This window comes from Podarcis liolepis, assembly GCF_965112155.1.
Source record: "Podarcis liolepis genome assembly, chromosome: 3".
Taxonomy (NCBI): domain Eukaryota; kingdom Metazoa; phylum Chordata; class Lepidosauria; order Squamata; family Lacertidae; genus Podarcis; species Podarcis liolepis.
The window spans coordinates 5,614,298-5,625,327 of NC_139557.1; the positions used below are offsets into that span (position 1 = coordinate 5,614,298).

General features: G+C 47.1%; 1 protein-coding gene across 2 annotated transcripts in view; it reads right to left on the reverse strand.

Moving 5' to 3' along the window:
- The window catches only part of LHFPL6 (LHFPL tetraspan subfamily member 6), a 29,549-nt gene extending 18,831 nt beyond the window's left edge, over positions 1–10,718 (reverse strand). Inside the window, exons 1-2 of one of the 2 annotated variants that reach the window (XR_014523958.1) lie at positions 10,518–10,718; positions 7,510–8,142 (exon numbers count right to left, since the gene is read on the reverse strand). Coding sequence is in view for 1 of the 2 variants with exons in the window: in XM_083495338.1 (XP_083351464.1) it covers positions 7,510–7,906 (397 nt within the window). In the remaining variant the exon portion in view is untranslated. The remainder of the gene's footprint in view (positions 1–7,509; positions 8,143–10,517) is intronic. The other variant, XM_083495338.1, reaches the window with a different exon arrangement.
- Positions 10,719–11,030: the final 312 nt, after the last annotated feature.

Consider the following 11,030-nt stretch of genomic DNA (forward strand, 5'->3'; position numbering starts at 1 on the left):
ATTCTTGACTCAGTTTTTCATTTTTTCTTTTTTTTAATAAGTTCAAGAAGATTCAAGAAAAGGGTAAGTTCAACGTTGTTATTATATGAAGTAATGAGGAAGTCGGGGTGTCAGCGCTCTATCCCCGTTTCGCCCTATTTGTCGCCAACGAGTTGCACTATCTTTATTAACGGCACAGGTTGCATTTTTCTAGCAAAGAATGAGAAGCTGGCAGGAATATCCCTCCTCTGCCTGATCCTTCCTCAAAATAACACTGTTCCAATGGTCAGTTGTCCTGCAAGCACAGAGGTGAAAGGAAGGTCCAATGCAGGAAAATTAGAAAAATTAGTTGCATATCCCTGCTTACGAATATATGAAACTGCCTTATACCAAATCAGATCAGGGAAGTTTTTAATGTGTGACATTTTAATGTACAGTGGTACCTTGGGTTACATGCACTATAGGTTACAGACTCTGCTAACCCAGAAATATTACCTTGGGTTAAGAACTTTGTTTCGGGATGAGAACAGAAATTGTGCTCCGGCAGCGCAGCGGCAGCGGGAAGCCCCATTAGCTAAAGTGGTGCTTCAGGTTAAGAACAGTTTCAGGTTAAGAACGGACCTCTGGAACGAATTAAGTACTTAACCCGAGGTACCACTGTATTTTTAATCTTTGTTGGAAGCCGCCCAGAGTGGCTGGGGTACAAATAATAAATTATTATATTATTATTATTATTGGTCCATCCTAGCCCAATGCTGTCTACTCTGACCGGCAGTCTCAGGCTATTTGCCCCATCAGCTCCTTCTGCTTCCTATTATTTGGATATGCCAGGAATTGAACCTGGAAAAGCAAGGGCTCCATTTGCGCTGAGCAGTCCCTCCCCAACACACCTCTTTGTTCTGGCACTGACATGTTGATCTCCCTTTTCTTTCTTTCTTTTCGCTCCAGCTCCCTTCCCTTCCCCTTCTGTTGTCTTGTCTTTTTGAGTTTGCAAGCCTGAGGGCGGGGCCTCCTCCTTCTTTTCATTTATGTACCCTGCCTGTCTGGGCACTGTGTGTTGAATTTTAATTGCGGCGAGATGCTTTGAGAGATTTCTTTTTTTTTGTCTGAAAAGCAGAATAAAAATATAATAAGGGAGAGAGGGAGGGAGAAAGGAAGGAAGGGAGAGATGTCTCATAACAGAGGCAAACACTCCAACACAGAGCAAACAAAACCACATATGGACGACACATTGGGCTGTGAGCGTTCCTCTGCCCTTCAGGCACTGTAATGAGCCTTCAGGGGATTTTCCAATATGTGCATCTACAATGCTTGCAGAATAAAAAGCTGCTATTAGTAGCTTTGCTATGGAAAGCTGCTCAGGACTGGCTGTCTTGCTTATGTACTCTGAATGCCATGGAACAGGGGTAGGCAACCTAAGGCCCATGGGCTGGATCCGGCCCAATCGCCTTCTAAATCCGGCCCGTAGATGGTCTGGGAATCAGCATGTTTTTACATGAGTAGAATGTGTGCTTTTATTTAAAATGCATCTCTGGGTTATTTGTGGGGCATAGGAATTTGTTCATTTTTTATTTTTCAAAATGTAGTCCGGCCCACCACATGGTCTGAGGGACAGTGGACCGGTCCCCAGCTGAAAAGGGTTGCTGACCCCTGGATTAAAGCTTCACCTGATAAGACGCAGCCCTGAAATTTGGCACCTGGGTAGCCGAAAGCGCTCCGACAACTAAAGAAAGGTGTGCAAACTTTTAATAATAATAAAAAAATTTATTTATACCCTGCCCTCCGCAGCCAAGACCGGGCTCAGGGCGGCTAACACCAAATATAAAAACAATTGATTGAAATACAACGTAAAAACAAGATTAAAATACAACTTTAAAATGCAGCCTCATTTCAGTAGGAACTCAAATCAAAAACTTTTTGGGGGATGAAAACGGCAAGTCTTTCATTTATTTTACACGAAGCACCCAACATTTGGGGCGTCTCCAGTGGGGAGGCAAGCAAATTGGACCAAGATGTTTGGAGCATGGGGTTTTTGTTACCTCTTTTTGACTTGAATTTGCAGGTGGAGGGGCGCTTGAAGTGTCCCTCCACACATGCAAAGCCTGCTTTCTGCAAAGGCACTTGGGTTTGCCTCCTTCCCTCATGCAAATCCTGAACTTTTCATTAGGTTAGCCATGTGTTCCCCACGAGCTACAGCTCTGAAATGTGCTTCAGAGAGTCCAAGACTACCAACTCCTCCTTTCAGGTAGCCTTGAGGTGGGAGACATTTTGGGGGGACAGGAATGGTGGATGGCACTAGGAAAGTGTTTGGAAATAGGAAGAAATTTGAGGAAGAGGGAAACTGGAAGCCACATTTGTTCACCTTAGAGAGGGAGGGATTAGCTCAGGGGTTAGCAAACCTTTTCAGCAGGGGGCCGGTCCACTGTCCCTCAGACCTTGTGGGGGGCCGGACTATAATTTTTGGGGAGGGAAATGAACAAATTCCTATGCCCCACAAATAACCCAGAGATGCATTTTAAATAAAAGGACACATTCTACTCATGCAAAAACACACTGATTCCCGGACCATCCGTGGCCCGGATTTAGAAGGCGATTGGGCCGCATCTATCTACATCAGGCTATACTCTATCTTTGTCACCAAACTCTGAGTATAAATCACACACTGTATTAATTGACATTGTTTTTTGAGATATTAGTGGCCATGTGATTTTAGCTTATGAATTTTATTGTTTAATGTCTTGATTTGTATATTGGGGTACTTTTATAGCTCTGTTTAGAGTATGTAATGTTTTGATAATATAAATGTTTGTATCAATCCAGTATATTTTCTTTTAATTGTCGAATGATTTTGTGTACATTTCGGCAGCCTTTGGCTATGTGCAATAAAACTGACTGACTGACTGGCATCTGGCCCCTAGGTTGCCTACCCATGGATTAGTTGATATGCGAGAGAGATATGAAAAAGCCAATCTAGAGAATGAGGGAAAGGGAATGGAAAAGCTTGCTAGGGAGGCTTCATAAAGGAAACGACTTTTAAAGTCTCTCCTCTTACAACTTGCTACGTGAGCAGTATCAAAAACAGCAAGAGAGATCTCTTGCTTTGGCTCTCCAAATTTAGCAGTGCAGCAGCCTGCGCAGGAAATAGCATTTATACCCCCTTTCTCTCTCTGAACCCATCCTCCTCCCGGCCTCAGCCAACTTTGCCTCAGAGGCGTCCCTGAGTGACTCTCTCTGGTCTCAATATCAAGCCCTACAGTGAACTGCCTGTCCCACGCTAGGGAGGGCAAGAGAGAGGGCAAGAGAGAATAGCCCACAAGGGGCACGGATGTGGGTTGCCATGGGAGCAAGCCACCCCTGTTATTTTTCATGCAGGCCGCAGCACTGCCACCGCCGCACGTGTGAGCGTTGAAGAATGGCAGCACAGCCAAGCAAATCTGCTCCACAAAATGGAGCGAGCGCCTGAGTTTACACCACCTTGTTTTCAAGCGAAACCAGCAACCTCTGGAATGCGTGAGACCATGCAGGAGAAGACTACACAGCCAAATATTTCCTTTTCGCAATACCTAAGGGTCTATCTGCTCGCAGATTCTCCAAATCTCTCACTTGACCCCAGAGTGTATCCAACCAAGTATGGTTTTCACTTGCGAAACCACATACCGTAATAAGTAAGTCTGTGTTACAGACTCTTGACTTTTAAAATTTATTTTTGTTAATATTAAGTAATAATGCTATTCTTCTAGAAGTGGGCTGGTAGTTCGGAAGTTATTAATAAGGATTAGACTAAATCCAGACGAAATAAAAAACCCTTAGGTTAAATATTTTTAAAGGAGCTTAAAGGAATGATTGTTGCATAACTATTTAAAGCATGCATTGCATTTCAACATCAGTAGAACTGGAAGAGAAAAACTTCATTCTCCTATCTTAATGCCACTGTTTTTTCTCCTGTGTAGGTGTCAGCCTTTTCATGAGAAGCACAATTTCTCTTTCATGAGATGTTAAAGAGACCCTCCTAACTTTCCCCTCTCAAATTCCTCTTTTTAGATGTCATGTATGTATAATTGGACTTGTATGAGGTATGTATTTGGATACACATTTCTGAGCGCTTCTCCTCGTTTTTGAAAATATGCAAGCATTTGAACTCACGGTTCCCAAATTCTGCCATGTTCCCCCATTCCACACACCCCCCACTGAGCTACAGGTTCAGAACATCAGGTAGGGAAGGCCTTTTGCTCCCAATTCCCTGGGCATCGCCTAACGGATGGAGGAGCAAGGGGTTATCATTAACCAGGGTTGCCTTCCTCACAAGACTATTGATTGGTGCTTTTCATTCAGGGGTGTTGTCTGTGGATGATGTTGTGACTGGAGGGGGTGGTCTCTGGGTGGCCGCCATAGTTGCTGCAATTGTCATGCTTGTGGCATAGCTAGTCTTCGGACAAGGAAGCCTAGGATACTTGCTAATCTGCACAGGTGCAACTTCCACCTTAGTGTGTTGTAGAGTAGGGTTGCTTATCAGTTTAGCTTAGGGTTACCAGATATCCCCAGATTTGCAAATCTGTCCCCGGGAAACGTGGCAGCGGCAGCCTCAGCAGCCCGGAGCCAGCCTGGTAACACAGTTGGCTCTGGCTGGCTTCAGGATCTGCTTGCTGCCGCCGCCACTGCTGAGGGGGAAGCAGGGACATCCGGCGGTACAGATCTCCTGCCCCCTTCTCCCTTTGTTTTGACAGATCAGGTGAGGCTCAGGAGTTGCAGGCGGGCGGCCGTTGTCCAGGAGGGGCGCAAGGCGCGCGGTTTCTCTGCCAGGCAAGGTGCAAAGCCCTTCTTTCACACCCTGTGAAACATAAATGTGCAGAGTTTTTTTAAAAACTGGGAAACCCTATGACTCCCAAGATCAGTCAAAACAAAGGGGGAAGGGGGAAGGAGATTGTGTGAGGCTCGGGAGTCACAGGCAGGTGCCGTTGCCCAGTTTTTTAAAAACTCAGAGCATCTATGTTTCACAGGTTGCGAAAGAAGGGCTTTGCACCTTTATACAATATGCATGTGTGCTTGGGCCCAGGGTCTTTTGCCTCACCATCCCCACTACTGACTCCCTGTTGCTACTCAGCTTCAAAAAAAAAAAAAAAAAAAAAAAAGGGGTCCCCAGATTCATTAAAAAAAATCTGGTAACCTAAATGGTGAAATGTGAAGAGATACCCATTATAACATGCAGAAGCCCTAAAACAAACCGGACGGTGTGAGGTACATATCCCGAATTCATGTCAGACCTTTCAGCTAAACAGGCCTAAAGACCTCTCATTGCTAGAGATGCAAAACTAATATATAACAAGATTATTTGGTGACAGATTTAAAGCACTGGGGTCCGGTAGCTTCTTTTGAATTTTAGTGCCTTAAACCACAGAAACAGAGATTGAGAGAGAGAGAAAAGAGGAGAGGAGAAGAATCTTCCTGTTCTTCTTGTTTGCCCAGATAAACTTCAAACTGCTAAGCTTGCACATGAGGGTACAGCGCTGCGTCTCTCTCCAAAAAACAGCATGCCTACAACAACATTCTGACTGTGTTACCATTGTGTAGGACAGGCTAAATGACAATCACAGGAATGCAAAGCATTGTTAAGATACTGCTCAATTAACAGAAAAAGTTAACTGGCCACACATAGCCCAAGACAAGGCAGTCTGGAAATCAGACACTTTCACAGCTTGCAGTCAAAACTCGGAACATGGAATTCATGTTACAACTGAGGGCAATGCTCAGTGCAAGTAAAGCCATACACAAAACAGAATATTGAACTGTGACATTCATTGCCTCTTCACCAGTGAAAGGGGGCTCCTGGTGGATTTTTCCACTGCCCTAAATCGAATAGAGATCTAATTTAACAGCCTTTTTCCAACTTAAATTTTGTAAACAAAGTTAAAAATGCATGCCGTCTTGAATTTTATATACTGTGTTACTATCTGAAGCAATACCCCAAAGCCAAAAGTAGCTGAAAGGAAATACTGTGGGGGGTGCAATAAAATGCACTTAGCGTGGTTTGACTATTATGAAATTTGAAGATTTGCTTGGAAACTATTTTTAGAATTACTTGTAAATATTTCAAGACACAACAACTAATAGCACACACTTCCCTAACATTATTTAGATTTTAAGAGGGAAAGTGACAGCACTGAAAACCACTGCGGGTAACTGCTGGAGAAGCTGTAGACATAAATATAGGTACGTCCTCTAGACAGTTACCAAAAAAACTGAACTACAACTTTGATTTTAGATTTGATTAGTACTGCAACCATTCCAGTTGCCCATCTTGACTTATACCGTGTTCATTTTTTTAATGTCACTAAGGAAATGCGACCGCTATCTACCAGTGCATTTCGAAATAATAAAAAATGGGGGGAGATTACAGAAAAATAGTAGTAGGAGGGATTATGCAGAAAATGTTATGCCTCCACCCACCCCCATGACTACTTTGCATACACTTTAATCAGGCTTGGATTGGTGAAGAAAATGAACCACCAGTAGCAGCCAGAAACATGTCTCTGTACTTTTGAGAATGCAATTGTCATTTTTTAGCACTCTCTGGCCTGGTTCATCCCGTGATCAAATTGCAACCCAGAGTTTTCTGCAAAGATAGGTATCTTCAAGAATGCTAGCTAAGGTGGAGGCAGTGCAGCTGTTAGGAAGCCAAAATCGCTCTTCTCCATTGCAGGATCACAAAGACAAAGACTACATCGTAAGAACAGGGGAAATTGGAGTTTTTGATCAAGTTTTTCCTTCCACAACAGCAGCTGCAGAGGTTGGAATTAGAAGCAGTTGTGGAGTGGAAGGAACACAAAGAAGTAGGGAGTGCTGTTGCCACAAAAAAAGAGAGGAAAAGCTAAAATTAAAACCATATGGTCAGAAAGAGGAAAACCGAGTATCCAAGACACTTTTTATATATATATAAAAAGGAGGGGGGAAATATGGAGGGTCTACCTACAAAACATGATATGAGCTGCAATCCAATATGTGTTTACCACTAAGGAAGTCTGCAACTCTACACATGAACCTGACTGAGAGCAAAAAAGTCCTAATAAAACACAAAGGACCTTATTTCCCAGTAAAATGTGGATACAATCATGCTGCTTGCTTGCCTCATTAAAATCAATAGGGCTTTCTTCCAAACAAACATTAGGACTGGGCGACCAGTCAAATACCCTTTTCCTGTACGTACTGTAATGGCGGAAAAAAGGAATCTGCCACTTCATGAGCCGTAGCTTAGGACTAGCTATGAAACAGCTCCGTTCTTCCATATTGTAAAAAATAAATAAATACAGTACTGTAAAAGCAGCGCACTCGCTCGTTTGAAAGTTTAGAAATCGAGATGTGCTGAGAGCAGCCTTTCCCATTCCTAACCGAGTGCAAGTGTCGGATCCGGCAGAAAATTTAACGTACAAATATATTCAAGCCGCAAAGACAATTCCGCAAGGAGAACAACATAGGCACTGTTTTCTGTACTGGCGGAAAGGCGGGTTCCGTGGTCAAAAGTTCACTGTTACTCACCGCCCAAGAACTGGAGTCCTCCAGCCACCCTGCCCACAGTCCTGGAGATAAGCTCTGACACGCAGCATCCCATGAGTGCCGTAAAGGCCACCAGGAGGAGGAGACCGCAGCCCAGACCCGTCACCACCGTGCAGATCCTCCACTCCACGCTTGGGATGGCCTGGAAGGATGCATAGCGTCCACACTGTTCCACCATCACCGTGATCTGGAGGTTCTCGTCTCGTACTGGATAGGAGCATCTCCGGAAAGTGCCAAAGGACACCGATTTCTCCAGCTGAGAGCCCAGAAGCCAGTAAGGCATGAAGAAGCCCACGCAGGAAACTCCGGCACAGAGGAAGGAGAAAAAAGCCCATACTACCCCAGTACAAGTAAGGCTAGATGCCATTTTCCCAGTCATAGCTCCCCACCCCGCACAGCCGTGTCAAAAAAAGGAGGCCAGGGACACGATTTCGCCGTGAGGGTTAGGAGGACATTTGTGCGAGTAACCCAAAGGCCTCTAGTCTCGGTAACGTTGCGGTCCAAAAGAATCTTCCGGAACGGCCATCGTATTTGGTTCTTTTATCATCCAGAGTCACCTTCCTGGTGCGGTGGAAAGTTTCCTCACTCTTCTCAGTGCGTTCTGCCCTGTATTAGCTGTGGTGGTTGTAATAAGAAGCAGTCAGGGAGGGGAGGGCGGGAAAAGGAAAGGACAAAGGAAAAAAAATATTATCAGCAAATAACATCAACTTGCTCCTGGAACAAAGGAATGGGGAAAGGGGGGAAAGGATACTGGGATGGGGAGCGGAATTTTTCAGCATGCAGAAGGCGAGAGGAAAGAGAACAAGGGGGGTTGGGTTAGGGTAGGGCTACCAATTCCAGTTCTGAGTGCTGCTGTTTTCAAAGCAGAGGGGTAGGGAGTTGTGTGAATAATAATAATAATAATAATAATAATAAAATAAAATTTTATTTATATCCCACCCTCCCCAGCCGAAGCCAGGCTCAGAGCGGCTAATAATACAACATTCTAAAATCATTTCATTATAAAATCAGTTCAAATCAAATTAATGGCAACCATTGGGCTAGAGTTCTGTGAGGATTGCCAAAGGAGGGGGTCAGAACCATAATAAAATTTTATTCATTTTATTTATTTTTATTTACAGAATCCATCAGCAGACATGCTTCTCTGCCTGCTCTGCAACAGCTCAGTCAGCCGTCCATCCAGGGCAGCAAACTGACACACTGAGACACACACACACACACACACGGAGACCTGTGCTACTGACAGAATTCTGATGTGCAGAAATCAGTAGGGGAAGCCTTTCACAGCAGACAGACTTCATCACCTGCTAATACCTGCACATCTGGTGGCTGTGGAAGGCAGAGTTAGAGAGGCCAGGTGAAAAGTTGGCAAACCCTCCCCCCGCACCCGCCTCCTGTAAGACAGGGGTCAGAATCAGTGTTTAATTGCATGGGAATCAACAATAGAACAGCAAGGTGATGTCATTTCTCAGAGAACAACTGGGGTACTTAGGAAATAAATCAAAAGAAGGTGGTCTTTATGACTGCCTTTTCCCTGCTGCTCATGGATGAGCAGAGGGCCAGGTGGGGCCTTTTTGGGTCCTAAACAAAAATCTGCCCTTGCTTTTCTTCACAAATGTAGAGGGGGGGGGGAATCTGTTACCAGGGCAGAATAAACAAGAGGGGCTTAATTATATTGACTGTACTTCAAAGTGGTGAAAAACAGGCAGGAGAATGAAAGGGTGGGCTTGATGGAATTTGGCAACCTTGTGGAGAAAACTTGGCTGATGCCTCTTCCCACAAAAGCGAAGCAAATTAAGACCCAAGGCATACAGTGGAGCCTTCTTTAAGCACGCCCAGATCCACCCCACCCCTCCTTTTGTTTTTGAAGCATCTACTTTGGTGGCTAGGGATGCGGGTGGCGCTGTGGGTTAAACCACAGAGCCTAGGACTTGCCAATCAGAAGGTCAGCGGTTTGAATCCCCACGACGGGGTGAGCTCTTATTGCTCAGTCCCTGCTCCTGCCAACCTAGCAGTTCGAAAGCACATCAACATGCAAGTAGATAAATAGGTACCGCTCTGGCGGGAAGGTAAACGGCGTTTCCGTGCACTGCTCTGGTTCGCCAGAAGCGGCTTAGTCATGCTGGCCACATGAGCTGTACGCCGGCTCCCTTGGCCAATAAAGCGAGATGAGCGCCGCAACCCCAGAGTCACTCACGACTGGACCCAATGGTCAGGGGTCCCTTTACCTTACTTTGGTGGCTGCCTAATTTCAAAGAGGCTGTAATGATCAGAAATCCCCAGGGCTTCCAGACAACCTGTTTATCCAGCATTCATCCAAAGGGGTGCTTAGACGGCGCAGGATATTTAACGAGCATTCGTTGGCGGGGACTTTAGACGACGTCGCCTCCAAGTTTCGTTGCGATCCTTCCCCCCCCCCCCCCGCCACTTTCCTTACGGCAAGAAATCCCATCTTCTTGGAAACTTCCCATTGCGCAACCCGACTTCGCCGGCACGCTTTTCCAATCCCACCCCCAAAACTGGATGCGCCCCTTTCTCGGAAGAATGCGCGGGGGAGACATCCAGAGCAGAGCCGCCTTTGGCAAAGCCTTCAAAGGCGGAGGGGGCGGTGGGGACACCCCCAAAGCCACCAAGCCGTGGCTTTTATCGCAACGCCAACGTGGGTGCAAGCAGCAGCAGCAGCGCCCAGTGGCCAACTGGACTTGCTGGGAAGTTTGATCCCGCCTGTCCCGAGCACGTTGGGGAATGGATCCAGGGCCTGGGATTGAGGGCTGGGGGTGGGGGTGGGGGTGGGGGTGGGGGCCCGCCCTCCCCCCTCCCCCCTTTGGAAAAACCAGCAGCGCGCCCCCTCCCAGCTTTGCGCAGCAGCCCTTCTCCCCGGCCGCTGTGCGCCCTGCCAGCCCGAGGCGTTGGCGAGGGTCGTGGGGGGCTTTGGGGGGTATCCGTCTCCTGCCCGCCCCCCCCCCAGGACAACGCGACTCGTCACTAACCTGCCGTCCCCAACACGGGCCCGCATGGACGCTGCCAAGTGCGGCCTTTCTGGGCACCCGAGGAGGTGGAGGAAGCGGTGCCGCCGTCGCCGTTCCTCCGGCGATGCTGCTTTCGCTGCCGTCGCCGGGCAGGGCTCTAAGAGGCGTGGGCGGGCCGGGGCAGGGTCCCTAAATCCCGGAGCGCGGAGCTCCGCCCCTGCCATCCCGAGAGGGAGGGAGGGAGGGGGAGAGGGAGAAAGGGGAGGGGGATGCCTGGCGCGCAGCCTTGTAAGGCGAAGAAGGACGGGGAAGCGAGGCGCGCCCTCGAGGAGGCGGGAAGGCAGGGGCGCATCTCCAGCAGCGCGCCAGCTTATGGGGGGGGGGGAGATCGCGTTGAAGAATATTGGGGGGGGGGTCAATCACCACCAACAAATAGTTACCCCGCTGAAAAAAGCGACGGGCGGACGGGGGGTGAAGCATGATGACCTCGCGATGGGTCGATGGTTTCCCATTTTGCAGAAACGCATTGCGCGC